This window comes from Eucyclogobius newberryi, unplaced genomic scaffold, assembly GCF_026437365.1.
Source record: "Eucyclogobius newberryi isolate DKJ021-1_F unplaced genomic scaffold, fEucNew1.0.hap1 SCAF_1, whole genome shotgun sequence".
Lineage (NCBI taxonomy): Eukaryota > Metazoa > Chordata > Actinopteri > Gobiiformes > Gobiidae > Eucyclogobius > Eucyclogobius newberryi.
This window is the reverse complement of record NW_027315723.1, coordinates 25,888,893-25,903,874: the sequence shown is the minus strand read 5'-3', so window position 1 is coordinate 25,903,874 and position 14,982 is coordinate 25,888,893. Positions and strand designations below refer to the sequence as shown.

General features: G+C 40.8%; 1 protein-coding gene across 3 annotated transcripts in view; it reads left to right on the top strand.

Annotated features, from left to right (window-relative positions):
• The window catches only part of LOC140356454 (estrogen-related receptor gamma-like), a 36,813-nt gene that overhangs the window by 6,909 nt on the left and 14,922 nt on the right, over nucleotides 1-14,982 (top strand). The window contains exons 1-4 of one of the 3 annotated variants that reach the window (XM_072441397.1): nucleotides 7,248-7,577; nucleotides 11,506-11,742; nucleotides 11,811-11,968; nucleotides 12,759-12,875. In XM_072441397.1, the coding sequence (XP_072297498.1) occupies nucleotides 7,522-7,577; nucleotides 11,506-11,742; nucleotides 11,811-11,968; nucleotides 12,759-12,875 (568 nt within the window). In that variant the 5' untranslated portion in view covers nucleotides 7,248-7,521. Of the gene's footprint in view, nucleotides 1-7,247; nucleotides 7,578-11,505; nucleotides 11,743-11,810; nucleotides 11,969-12,758; nucleotides 12,876-14,982 lie in introns of those variants that run through there. The other 2 variants (XM_072441408.1, XM_072441417.1) reach the window with 2 other exon arrangements.

Below are 14,982 nucleotides of genomic sequence, written 5' to 3'. Positions count from 1 at the left end.
CTGCAAACATACTGTCACAAATGGGAAAACGCCAAATCTTTGAAATGTTCACATTTACGCTTCACACTTTAACAAACTCCTCCGTGGGCAATAGCTCGATCAAGCTTTACTTTGGGAAATATCATCTACACAAGCGCGGCATCAAAAGTTATCCATATTTATATTCTAAGTGCTACGGTCTCTGTGCGGCGGAGCAGCAAATTTGACTGACACTTGTGTTCATTTGCACTGGATTGGCCATGTCCAAAGTGTCGCCGTCTGTCAAGTTCTTTTTTAATTCAACACACAATAAGGGCCCCATCTTTATCAAGTCGAAAGCGCAGAGTCGGAAGGCCGGCGGCCCGCGAGGGCCGTTGGATGCCGCTTGCGGCTTTAATTCTTCTTCTTCTTCTTCTTCTTCTTCTTCTTCTTCTTCTTCTCGGGACCAACCCCCCTATTTTTCACCCAGTGAACATTGACGAAAAGTCACAAAAATTTGCACACCTCTAAAAATCGTGCCTCTCTACATTCTGGCTATTTCCCTTTTCTAAAATAAAAAAAATTGGCGCGTCAGCGCCACCAAATGTACCAAAAATGCATTGAGAGATGGGAAATGACCCAAAAAAAATCTGATCGTAGAATCATGAAATTTGGCGCAGAGGTAGATGGTGACAAGAGAAGTAAAAAATATTATTACGGCAATGCCGTCCGCCCAACCAAATGTCGGCCATATTGCTTCAAAAATGGCTAAACATGACTTCGGAGTTTTTCCAAACGTCGTACTTTTACGAACTCCTCCCAGGGCGTTGGCCCTAAAAAGCTGAAATTTGGTGAAAATGCTACTGAGGAGTGGGACATCAAAAGTTATCCAAATTACATTGATACCTCTCACGGTCTCTGAGCGGCGAAGCCGCAAACTGTAGCTAGAATTTCAGAAATCTCCCATATTTAAAATTTCTGCCGTTTGCGCAGATAAAGTCCGAATTGCGTCAAATTAGAATCAGTTGTTAAACTCTTTGCCCTAAACCTACTTGAAGTGAAATAAATTCATTTGGCGCCACAGCGCCCCCTACAGATTTTATATGGAGGTTAAATGTTTAGTTTTGCGAAATTATATGAAATTTGACACACAACTCAATTTTAGCATCCCCATCAAAAAAGTCAATGACTCATGTCATAATTGTTATGGCGTTGCCGTAACGATGACCGAAACCTTTCATGTTTACACTTTAGACTTTCACAAACTCCTCCCAGGGCGTCAGCCCTATTAACCTGAAATTTGGTGAGACTCATCTTCAGGACCATCAAAAGTTATCCACATTTTCATTCAAAGAGTCACGGTGTCTGTGCGGCAAAGCCGCACATTTTGCCAAGAATTCAAAATAAAATAGCTTTTTGATGGTAAAACAAAGGGGAGAAGATGTGACAGCGTCACAGATTCAGCAGTAGGCGTAATAAAAGGACAATTGGGGCGCGTTAGCGCCCCCTCCTCTTGCGGTGTGGCGGCGGTGTGGCGGCGGCGTGGCGGTGGCGTGGCGAGGGCCGATCATTGCCGCTTGCGGCTATATTTTAAATTGTGCTTTGACCTGGTTTAGTTTTAGTCCAACCATTATAAAGACATCTGAAGAACAAGTTGTCACCGTCTCCAGTAGAGGGCACCACGAGCAAGTTTGTGTATTGATTACTGACCACAGCTCTATTTTGAAATATGCAAAAAAAATGAGCCTAATTTAGCTGTAATGAAATCCTCCTCGCCAGAATGCCTTCCTGTGTGCATGTTTTCCCAGCAGTCCCCGACTTCCTGCCCACAACGGCCTCATTGAATCCCTGAGATAAGTGAAAACCATTTGAAGTCCATTGACCCACTGAGAATAGCAGCAGCAGGTCCCCAGTAGCTCTTAGTGACATTTCTATGGTTACAATGCTTTAAGCTGCTCCCAAAGGCTTTCTAAGGTTTCGGCCCCGGCACAGATTATGGACCGTCGTGTGTGTGTGTGTGTGTGTGTGTGTGACCTCTGACCTCTTTACAGTGCGGGCTACAGATCAATACAATGAAACAGATACTTTTGCGTGCGCTCATCTGTCAGTCAATCTGTCAGTGAATGTATCATTTCCCATCCTATCCATCTATTTAGGGGCATCAAAGTGGGAAGGCAGAGACGACGGAAATGATTTTCTATTTTGGTAGGACTCATTTTGACTCCTTTTCACTCATTCTCGTCGGCGTTGCTCAGCGGCAGAAGGTGTCAAAGGATAAAACGGCCGGTGGTGTTTTTCTAAATATAAATATTTATCAAAGTTTTACATCTGTTAAGTTTCAGTTGGAGAAGAATATTTTGAAAATAAAACATTAAAATGACAGGAAGTTGAGCTGGGGTTTATCTATGTCATCAACATGCGACTGACCCATGTGATGACCCAATTTTCTGACAGTTTAAACAATCATTCAACAAAATAAAGGTCATATTTATTGTCAATTGATAACTGTTGTGCAATATATATTAATGTTGGCCCTTGTTTATTATATGGTTTCTAGGTAGCAGTTGTGGCTCATGTCCAACCAGGAAGTAACATCACAAACTTTACAAAAAGTGTTCACTACATTTGAGTGAAATGTGTAGTCATGTACACAGTGGATACTTTTTACTTTTACTTCACTACATTTGAGATCATCTGTGGTTTTTACTCCACTACGTTTCAAACTGGACATTATTATGTTCATGGTGACATCCTGACTAAAAGTTAAATATGCAAAACAAAAAACATATATAATATTTGTAAAAAAAATTTTTAAAACTAATTTAAATTGACCAACGATCAATTCTTTATCAAAATCTGTACAAACATTTAATAGTTCTCAAAATCTGTGTGAAATTCATGTTTAAACATGTACTTCAAAACCTTTAATTAAGAAGATGTTTAAATGTGATTTCTTAGTTTTTTTAGAGTTTTACTTGAGTAATTGTATCTGTAGTTTTACTCCTTCCACCACTGGCGTTGCTTTTGGGAGAATCGGCGAGGATAATGGTGTTTGCAGACACAGTGTCACTAGTCTGTGTGCGTGTAATTGATGGATAGTGTGCGTTGGGCATAAACTAAACAGATTACACTGAATAGATTGGGGCTCGGATGCAAATGTGTGTGTGCGGCGGCGATGGGGGAGAAGGGGCCCAGCGTAGCCCAATGACTGTCCACTTTGGAAAGTCAATCTGACAGCTGTCCCCAAGAGGCTGCACATTTGGCGGCTCAGAGTTTGGGGATGAGGAGGAGAGGGAAAATGTGACTTGATTTTTGTAGGTGTCTGGTGCTGGCCCGCAGTTTCCTTTTCCCTCAGAGAAAACTAGATGCATCTGGGGTCAATAGCTGGCAGCTGAGCGCTCTGTTACAGCCAGCCTCCAATCACAGTCACTGAGTGCTGGCCCACGCCACAGCAAGTGTAAAAAAATGTTTTTGTTATACTGTTGGTGGTAGTGGATGTTTTGAACAGTTATAAGCCATATCATGCCAAAACAGCAGGCAATAAGTGTATTTGTAGTCATATTTTTGATTTAGCTAACATATAAAGTATCACCTTGACTGCGTAAGCACAGATAAGTTATCCATAGAATTACACAGTGTTGGGAAGTAACTGAATAGGCAACATGTACCAAAAATATGCATTCAGAACTGAACAGTAACGGTTCCAGAACAGTTAAGAATGCAGTAAATTTTCTGAAATCAGAGGAATACTTTGTGGTATTTGATCATGAAATGTGAGCTTTAAGTTCCGCTCTGTGGTCGAGTGCATCGCACACGTGTCCTTCCCTCTCTCATTCCTATTACACACTATCCTGTCTAATAAAGCCTACGGGGCAAAAAAAATAAATATAGACGTTTATAGACAATGCTTTGAATGGCATTGAGTTACCAGTTGTGAGAAAACACCGCTCTTGTTAGTGGATGCAAGTGCAATTTTTCCTTCTCTATTTTGTGATGAAGGTTATCTTATCTTGTAAATAAATGCAAAATAAATGTTGAAACAAAAAACTGTTTTAATCCTATCTCAGGTTTCACACTATAATATAATAGTAAGTGCTCTGATTAGACCCGTTACCAGATTACATTACAAAATAAATTTCAATGCAGGTATTCAGTATTCTGTAACTAAATACAAGTATTCTCCCAGACACTGGAATTACATATCTAATAACCTAAAGAAAAGAGCTTTAGGATAAGTGGCTCCCAGGGGCCTCTCAAGTTACATTCCAAGCCATCAAATTTAGACGTATGTCAATACAAATGTAAACAATTTAACCTCCCTACCAACCTCTAGCAACAGGGTCGTTTTTTCAACTTGTATCTGTTTTATGCATAGAAGTATAAGTATAAGTATGGCCTCTGTGAGCTGCTGTGTCCACTAAAGCTCGTCTAAGGTTCAGTTTATGTTGCAGCTAAACTAAATTTGACCTGACCCCTGGGTTTGCATATTCCTCTGAAACTACACCAAAAAAAAATCCCCAAATGTTTCTTCTTTTTAGTGATTCTTTGGTTTGCTTAAAAACAACTTTATAAGGCTACACAACATATTAAGAAAACACCTAATCAGTTTTAATTAATCTACATCACATATAAACCTGTCGTTTTTCACTCGTCCTGCCTCGAGTGTGTTCTCTTTCCCTGTCGTGCCTCATGTGATGCTAGAGCCCTGCCATGGTTACACATCGGCTTAATGATAAAATAACATCTTCCACTTTGTTTTTAATGTAACCACTTTATATGCGCACCCGCTTCACCTGAAAGAGTGCAAACGAGGACTCCACTGACGCCAGAGGCTATTATGTTAACTGATACGCCGCTTTGCACAATGGTTTATTGAAGATAATTTCCCAGTCTGTGTTAGTTTATATTGTGGTTGGATTTGATAGTGCTTTTAGTTTGAAGTTAAGATAAATCAAATCTCCATGCTCCCAGGCCGCTTGCGTTTGTTGACACGTGTAGTTAGTCTTTGTATGCGTTTGAACGTGTATGTTGGGTCGGCGGCGACTTGTTTCATGCCGTGCGTAATGAGATAAGAGGCACTTCATGCAGTCTGCCGTCTGGCCTTTATCCGAGCAGCAGATTACACCAGGTGATTTCTTTCCTGTGGAGATCGGTGAGATGAGGGTCAGTCCTGGGCACGCTGGGCTCAAGTGAGACGATGGACAAATTAGAGCCGGCACACCACAACTAAGTGCTTTACACATCGACCTTTGTGTTAATAAAGTAGGGATTCTCAAACATGTGGAATTGTATAAAGTAATGGCCTTATAACGGACTAAAAGTAGACGAGTATGGACTAAATAGACCATAGATTCAACCAAAATTGGGCTACAAATACAAACAAACAAAGGTTACTTGTCGAATTGTCGTTCTACAGACTCTAGAAAAAAGAAAAAAATACCTATTTCAAGACAAAGACAACGGCATTATTACATTAAAATGTCAATCTTTATTTGGTTGATAATGAATTTAAAACGTTTCAATGTTCAAAATGAATAATAGTTTGACTAGTTGACTAAACAAACAAAGGAATCTCTGACTAGTCGACCTCTAAAATAACCGTCAGTCGCAGCCGTGGTGTTCACGTGTCAAAATAGGGACTAAACCCAGAACTCAACCAGAACTAAAACAGGACCAAACCAAGTCTACATCAGGACTAAAACCAGTCTCAAACCAAGACCAAACTTTGTCAAAATTGTGTTCATCTTAACACAGGACTTAAAGCGAGCATGCAACTAAACAACCAGAGGAATCAAGACAAGTTACGCTTAAAACTGTGATTAATTCAAATGTTATCCCAACTCGGAGAAAGATTAAAAGCAAAAAAATGTACAGACTTTCACACTATTTTCATCTATTTTCACATCTCCTATCGAATTAGACGAGTACTCCCTGTAGAACAAAAGGTGAGCGCACCGCAGTTTGAGAACCACTCCATTACAGTGCCTTTGAAATCGGACACGTCCCAAAGCCAAAGCCCAAGTGCTATTTATAAGACATTTAAGAAAACCAGCAGGTGTAGCGTGTCAGAATGAGGGGGACTGATTTTGTTTTCACGGATTGCCGCAGATTAGGTAGAGTTCTGTGTTTTAAGTGGATCAGCTTGTGGTGACAACATGTTGCATAAGAGCGCTTCACTCTCACACGCAAAGTGACAAGATCCATTTGTGGAGTGAGGCTGGACAGATTGACTCGTGCCCGTGCTACTATCACTGCTTTAATTTAACTCGTTTGGTTTACACATTTACTCACTCAAGCCTTAAAGGAGGATTACAGTGTGTTTTGGCTTTTGTGTTAGACACGTTTGGCACCGGGCGGATCAAGGGCACAATGTTAATACGCATTCTTCAGCATATTTCATTTTAATACCTAATTAATGAATGAAAACACGAATAGCAGCGATAAAACGGACTTATCTAGCTCCATGGAGAAAAGTGAGCAACCCAACCAGGCAAGGTCACAGGTCAGATCTGTGGAGAGGCTACCCGGCAGTGTTTTTCAAGGTATTCAGAACGATTAAAAAACACCTTGAATCCAATAGAAAGATAGATTTGAGGTGTTAAGCCATGATGTGGAACTAGACCCCCCAATAGTAAATATAAATTCTATCATTTTTTCAACTATCTTTTATTATTGCTTTGTTTTAAAACAGACAGATGGAAAAAGAGTCACGCAATGGCATCAATTTGACTAAAACGCTCCACAAAACTACAGAGATATTGTATAAAATCTTGTGTCAAAGCAGTCTAAAAATTTTAAATGTTGTATCCAAGCAAATTTGACCCGCTCCAGCCCTATTTTTATCTTTTCCCTGTGCCAAGTAGTACTTACTCCTGCTTACACTTTATCCACACGTGCCTTGCTAGCGAAAAAAAGCAAATTAGGCAAACCGCCACGGCCTTTAATGAGATAAAACGCCATAAAGCACTTAAAACTCCGCAACAAATGTTCAAATTCAACTCAAGACATTTCAAAAAATCCAGCCAAGCCCTTTTGTTTTCCCTGTTAATAAATATGTGTCGCTATTAATTATGAATTCCCCTTGAACACTCCTTACCAAAGTTGCCAGTGGAGGACGGCCAACATCCTCCTTCTCCCATATCCACCTGCCCCGGGGAGACGCCGCCTCCGATTGGCCCAGAGCTCAGCCAATGCGGTGCCAGCTCCCTGTTGAGGGGGGAAGGCCATTCAAATGTGAGTGTGTGTGGCTGCCTGCCCGGGATATTCATGAAGGCCGGGATTCTGCTTGGAGACCCTTGTCACACCAGCAGCTCCGAAGCCACAACTCTTCAAAGGCAAAGCGTGCAGGAGGGGTCCCGTCTGAGGAGAGAGGAACGAGAGGTGTGACTGACAGGGAGACAGGCAGGGACCATGAGAAGACTGTGACACGGCCGCGGACAGCCACAGTTAGTCCAAGTCACAAGTTGCATTCGAAGCTGTAGAGATATCGAGAAGTTATAGCTGGACAAGCGTGACAATTTTCCTTTATTTTTCCCCCTCCTGGAGTATGGTGACAGAGTTCAGATGGATCTAGTCGACCTGTATCTCCCGGAGTGCTTCACTTACCACTCTGACATTGAGTAAGTACTTCCAGCACAATGCAAATGTGTGCAGTATCATTAAAATGTGAACGCCGGGCAATGTGCCTGTCTTATTGACCAATGACTGTTTCACTGTTTGACTGTGTTCTAACTTTCTGTCGGTTGAATGAAAGACCTGCGAGGCGGCTGCTGGAGTGAACTTGGAGATCCACACACACACACGCAAAAAATAATGAAAATTGAATTCAAATGTTGCAGAGTTCTATCTAAATTGCCTGCTGTGAAAGTAGATATTTACGCTGCCCGGTGAACAAATGCCATTGTTTCAAGCTGTTTGTTTTCAGATAAGGATTAGAGAGTAACCAGGTTGTAGAAAAGTTTCAGTGTGTTTAGCATTGGGTCAAGCAAAGTCAAATGAATCTTGCTTTCTTGCCATAAAGCAAAAACAAACAAAAGTATGTGATAAGACTGCTGCAATGCTGGATGATTAAAACAAGTCACTCATTACACACACCATCTTTATTACCTGGTGTCAGATCACTCCTCAAGATCGACTTAACTAAACCTCACCAAGTGCTGCGGCTTTATTAGTGACAGACGAATGAAGGGTTTCGTCTGTGGTTGATCTCATGTACAGCATGCAATGTTGTTTGTGGAGTAAACCAGTAACAGACAGTCAACCTCGCTTAAGACTCTTACGCTCTGGCTGCTGCGGCTGCTGCGGCTGCTGCGGCTTCTGCGGCTTCTGCTGATCCCTGCTCATCACTAAATGGCTCATGGGTAAAAGTGTAAAAATCCCACTGACCTAGATATTCTTTCGGGGTTATACCAAGGCCACTATTGTTACTAGAAATGCACTTGTGACACATTTCCAGCGTGAGGTCTGCCTTCTGCTTGGGAGATCATTTTATGGCCTGTAATGTACCACAGTATGGCATTAAACTGATCTAAGTTACGTTTAGAGGCGGGCGATATATCGAAATTTTGCTACTATAGTGATTGGGTTGAAGATATGCAAAATATGTGTTGTTTCTAGTGGAAAAAATGCAACAAGACGCTGAATAAAAATGATATACCGGTGTATTTATTTAAAATCACTATGAAATAAGAGTATTAGGTGATATTTGTGAACGTTTGTGATTCATTTAACAGACATTTTCACTTTTGTCTGCTCTTTAAACCTCATCCAAAACATTTAAAGACATGTTTTAACACATTTTTGTCAATATCTCCCACCACGTTCATTCAGTTGCAGGTGATAAAACATGCGTTCTTACTTTGAGAGGGCTCGCCTCTCCGCAGATCTGACCAAACTGCGGAAGATTACAGGCAAAGCAATGACATCGCCGTCAAAAAGACTTAGATAGTGCACCGTTGAGCTACGATTTGTACTTTGTACTGTGATTTTGGCAGTGCTGTGCCTCAGCCGTGTGGTCATTGTCTGTGCAGTATATGACTGTTTCAAAGTGTCTCAACACCCTTCAGGTTAATGGGCCTTTTTTGTCCCTCCTAGACCTTTTCACACTTTCTACCCGTCTGCCTCTTGTAACATCCTCCAGCCTCGTCTCCTCCTTTTCTCTCTCTCGCTTTCCCCTTCTGCTGCATTTTAGCCATTGTTGCCACGGTGCAATTAGACTTGTTTTGGATACTGACCCACAAAGGGCTAAAGCGCTGATAACCCAAATTCCCACTGACACACACACAATTTCCCTCATCGTTTCTGTGTAGATTAGCAACCTGTCACAATATGTTTGATTACGTGGCCATTTAATTAAAGAAGCTAAATGCCACTAGTTCCCTCCCGCCTACATTCCTGATGCATTATAATGGGAGGACATAAAGTATATCTCAGCTGTCAGTGACTCGACACAGAAATATGGATGTCTGTGATGGATGGCCAATAACGGCACCGGTGAGTCATTTTAAAAGGAAACTCAAATTACATCTCTCTATTGTTTTTATAGTGGCTAAAGTGGATTAAAGAAGCAGGTAATGACAAGAGATAGAAATTAAGACATGAGGAAAGAGGGTTTTAAAGTAGTAAAAGCAGGACCATTTAAGTGTTTTAGAGGGCTGGGACAAAATTACATTTTTAATCAACTTACAACATGATTTATCAGTTCAATAATAATTGTGATAGCCTAGGTTAGACAAGCATGCATGTATGAAACAATTCAAATAACAACATTAAAAACATTCCTGCTCTGAAACTGATTAATGAGTGATGTGCTCAGTAAATTAATACATTATTTGTGTGGACAAATTATTCTTCTCTATTTCAAAAGAAAAATCGTATTATCATCATCAAAAGTCAGATTTCTCTTGAGTGATTAAGAAAAATGGGCTTTGTATTTCTTTCTTTTGTATAAATAATTATTCAAATACAAACTAAGTTCCTTATATGTGGTGCTGTTCTGAGAGACTTAACTGAGAAACTTATTACCAAGCAATTTATATTGGACCCAAGGTTATTCTTGTTTGGCTTCTACCCAGAGAAACATATGCGAAAGGTTAAACAAGTTTTTGTATACATGAGCATATGGCAGCTAAAAAATGTCATTACTTTGATTGAAATACAGATACAGTAAGACCTACTGCCAAATGCCCTCATTGGAAGAAATAAGACATATACTGAAGGACAAACAAAGGCTGTGACAGTGTTTGGAAGCCTTTTGTTTTGTTTGTTTTGAGTTTTACAAATGTTGTGTTGGGTGTTTTCTCTCTTGTTATGGGCACTGGGTTAAGTCTGTGCTTTGTTTCTTGTTATACCGTAATGTGTATATATATATATATATATATATATATATATATATATATATATATATTACATACACACATACACATACACACACACACACACAGTTACATTTTAAAAGTCCTTAACACACCTTTGCCATTTGTAATTCCCAAAATGTGTTCTGTGAAAACCCAACTGCCCAATGAAGTAGCTTTAGCACAGTAAGAACAGAAAAGTACCGTACCACGCAGTGCAGGCCCAGGCTTCTTAAAACACTTCATTCCTCATTCTTCAGAAGAATACACAGACAGTAGTTTGTGCTGTCGTACTGTTCTTCAGGTCTGGTCCCTGTGGGCTCATAGAGGGGTCAGTAGTCCGTGGCAGTGGTTTACTCTAGGGGTGGTAAGATGAGCCAAAGTTTTGCCTGTCAAATCACTTGTGGATGCGGGTAATTAGATTTGCATGACAGGAACAAGACTGACATGTACCTGACAGATCAGAGTGCAGCGTACAGTTTATTCACACATGTTTGTGCCTTGTGACCAACAAAGATGTCAGACATATTTAAAAGACTTTGGCGACACTCAGTTGAACGGCAGTATGTGTCAGGGTGTTTATGAAGACACTTCCACAGAAATATGTCCACTTCATGTGAAACTAGAGAACATGTCGAAAACTGGGAGCCTGTCTATGAATTTTATTTTTACATGCACACACATGGCTGACTCCAGTCTTATTGAGTGAGAGGGAAGTCAGACCTTATGTCTGACAGCTTCTACACCTCAGCTTTTACATGTTCTTTTGATATTTACTCTTGTAATACCACAATAAAATACCTTGCTATATGTGGGTAACCCACTTTAAGGATGTCATTATGAAAACTATAAATATAAAGTGATAATGGACAAGGACACTAATGGTAAAATATGCATGGAAAACATACCATTTGATATGATAATGAAAGAGATTGTTGGTTTAGAGATTTCCATACGTTTGCCTAAGCAAGCTCGGCCCCTGAAAACAAAGTAGAGAAATAGTCAGAAGATTTGCATATGTGGTAAATCACAAACGGCAAATTCGGATGGATTTCTCAAGTAAGCAAGAGGAACTAGCAATTATAAAATAAAAGGACTATAATCTAAGAGTCTCTCGTAATCATTTATACTTATAGATTTGTTAATTCATTACATCATAAAGGTACACTTTATTAATGAGCTTGTTTGTTTGCAGTCCCTTGGGCAGGATGTCTCTGAGGGGCCTGGACCCCACCTGTCCCACATCTATAAAGCGTGAGCCCTCCAGTCCCAGCTCTCAGGGCGACGTGAGCCCAGCTCAGCCCAGTCCCACCAGCTCCTCCTCGGACACCAACTCCAGCTTTGGGCTCCTCAAGAGCCACCCTCACAGCAGTGGGCTGGACTCTCCCAGTCTTTATGGCCACAGCACTGCCAACAATGCAGAGACAAACAGGTCTGTGAGCTCTGCCTGTAGCAAAGTGTTTTGTTGAATATTTGACTCATTACATTTTATGTATTTAGGAGATTCACAGAAGACGAGGGGCAGGTGAAGTGTGAGTTTATGCTGGGCACTGTGGCCAAGCGCCTGTGCCTGGTGTGCGGTGACATCGCCTCAGGATATCACTACGGCGTGGCCTCCTGTGAAGCCTGTAAGGCCTTTTTCAAGAGGACCATTCAAGGTAAAGCATGCAGGCCAGCACAGTTTTATACTTAGTGACAGTTTATGGTGCATGGCCGATAATGCCTTCCTGCATCGTATAAACCTGTTTAACAAGCAACATGGTGTGATGAGCATTTGTTTTAGCCAAAACATGCCCTGATGTATTATCTTACAGCTTCCGCCCCCTGCCTCTTAAACTGCCCGAGTCTTTGAATAAAGAATTGTTTGCAAACAGTTGATAAGAATTTAGAAGTACAGCAATCGTGTATATAGTCAACATGTTTAGGCCAAAGCTGAAAGGATAGCACTGCGCTCTGTTGGCGCAGGTCCCAGGTTAGGCGACTTTGTGTCGGCCGCTTCACATTGGGTCAAAGAGTAAACGGGATGAGAGTCTGTCAGATTAAACCAACAAATCTGATGTCAGCCTCATCAGACACTTCCTGTTCCTAATGCCGTGTGGCAGCTGAGAGCACCTGCCAGTGGCCCCATGCCACCAAACCAACGCACGTTTGGCTCCCATCATAGTCCCAAAACCAGAGGAGGGCTCACATTGTCTATTATTAGGATTTTTCTCATTGACTTGACACATGGACACATGGTGGACGTTCAAATTCAAATTGTTTGTGCACCTGTATGGCAGTATGAGTATGCAAACAATATGTAATTATTGTAAACCATATGTGTCCTACACTGTGCTATAAGCTCAAAATAAACCAATCAAACAATTACAGCAAAAGTAAACAACAAAAGCTTTGTTTTGTTCACATTTACTGTTCACATTTCCCCATAACTCTCTTTCTCTGATTTAGGTAACATTGAGTACAGCTGCCCAGCATCCAATGAATGTGAAATCACAAAGAGAAGAAGGAAGTCCTGCCAGGCCTGTCGATTTGTCAAGTGTTTGGCCGTTGGCATGTTGAGAGAAGGTCAGTTATTACCAAATAACCTATTACTTTTATACAAACCAATCACGGGTTGTAAAGGCATACGTCAACTGAGTCTAAAACCAGCACGGACAATTTCTTAACATGGACATTCCCAAAAACAATACTCAGATTGGATTTCACTGTATTAGTCACACACTGACTTTAATGCCTTTCATGTCTCGCTTAATAGTAGCAACGAAACTTAAAACGCTTGACGGTTAAACCCAACTATGCAGCTCAGTAATCAAATAAGTCTTTTCTTCTCCAAATAAAGAAAAATAAACAGTGTATATTCATTTGGCATTGCAACACTGTGAAGGAAATAAACAATTGGAGCTAAAATGTAGACGCTGCATATAGTGAATTCCACTCTGGGTCTGTAAGTGCGGTCAGGTGCTCGGTCTGCAGTCTATGTGCCTGTCCGCTGACATATTGTTGTCCAGATTTAGAAGTGACTTAAAAAGGAAAACATTAGGCACCTCCTACAGTTCGGAACACTTGCTGCTGCTTATGGCCAACAGATGATGATAAAAGAGAGACGGGGAGGGGCAAATAAACGGGTATAGGGTATTTTTGTTTGTGTTTTTGTGTTTTAAGTACAATATGAATGCTTAGAAAGTATGGATAGAACTATGCCTTGTCTAAAAGTCTAAACATATACCTCAATCAAGAAAACAATAATAAACAGTTGATAAAAATGCACTGCAAATCCATTGATACAACTAATCAACTAAAGGAATTTTCCATATTGATCGGTTAGAAAGTGAAGTTTGTTCCAAAAAAAAAGTCAATTATATCAGCTGGAGACTATAGATTAAAGTTATTCACTCAAACATGATCTATCACTTTCTAAATGACTGACATCCATCATCTTTACAAGAGTTCAGCATTGTGTAAACTTTGTCAAAACACATTTACGCGCACACCTTTGTTGTGGCGCTCCTCTGGCCTTTCTCTAAATGAGTTGCGTTTAACAGGTACACAGACATTGACAGCATCCCTCTTCCCCTGTCCTCCTGCAACACCCCCTTTCTGCCCGCTTCCCTCCCCGCTCGTAAATTCCTCCAGATGCCCTGTGGGATTCCTGGACCTCCGTGAAATGCGAACTGCCCCTCGTAACTCCAGTCGTAAGCGGCCCTCATAACGCGCTTCATCGTGTCTCGTAATGCCCCGCTTTCCCCCAGAGAGGGACAGTAAAAGGCTGAAGACAGAGGAGCAGTGCGGTTTAAGAGGCCGGCTCAGAGACATATTAAAGACACAGCTAAAGGCATATAGACCTCAGGCAGGATTTGATTAAGCCGTGTTTAGTGGCATATCTGGCATTTGTGGTCAAAATGGTCACAAACACTATTTAACACAACATGATATAAAAGGGAAATTCTGATGAATAAAAACTGCTTCCTGTTTAGTTTTGTCTTGGTGTGCTTTACATACAATCTAATAATTGCAGGTCTATATTTTAGTTTGTATTTTCAAACATAAATAACTTTAAACCCGATTGCCAGGTTATATGTAAATTGTAAGAAAAGGTTGCCTGGTGAGCCAGTCCCTCCTACTTTCTGTTTCAATGCAGGAGGGTCTGGGGCCAGACAATAGAGTAGACTTCCGCAAACTCATAGCAAATGCAAAAGACATCTCCTCTGAATAATCTTTGTCATCCAGAGCTAAATAAATCTATGACTTATTTTACAGAATTCACTTGTTGATTTTGCAGAAATCTGTTAATCAACCCTCAGCGTTTCTTTTTTTACTCTTAAGCCGCCATGTCTGCTTTGACACAAATGGACCACGCTTTTCTCTGATTGTCAATTACGGCCTTTAGAGTTGTATAGACAGGATACAGTTCCAGACTCAACATCTTTGTGTGTGATCCTGGCAGGCAAGGCAAAAGAAAAATCTCCTTATTCAAATTCATACAAAATGGTCATGGTTAATTAACTGTATATTTGAACCAGTCAAATGTGCTTTTATCAGCTGATCTCTGCATCTCTGCCAATGAATAGTCTCATAATGATGGCTATGGTTTTTATTTTGCTTCACAAGCTTCTTGATGCACTACATGAGGCCATATTCATTTCTCCCCACACGCAGCGGAGGTAAGCTCCTT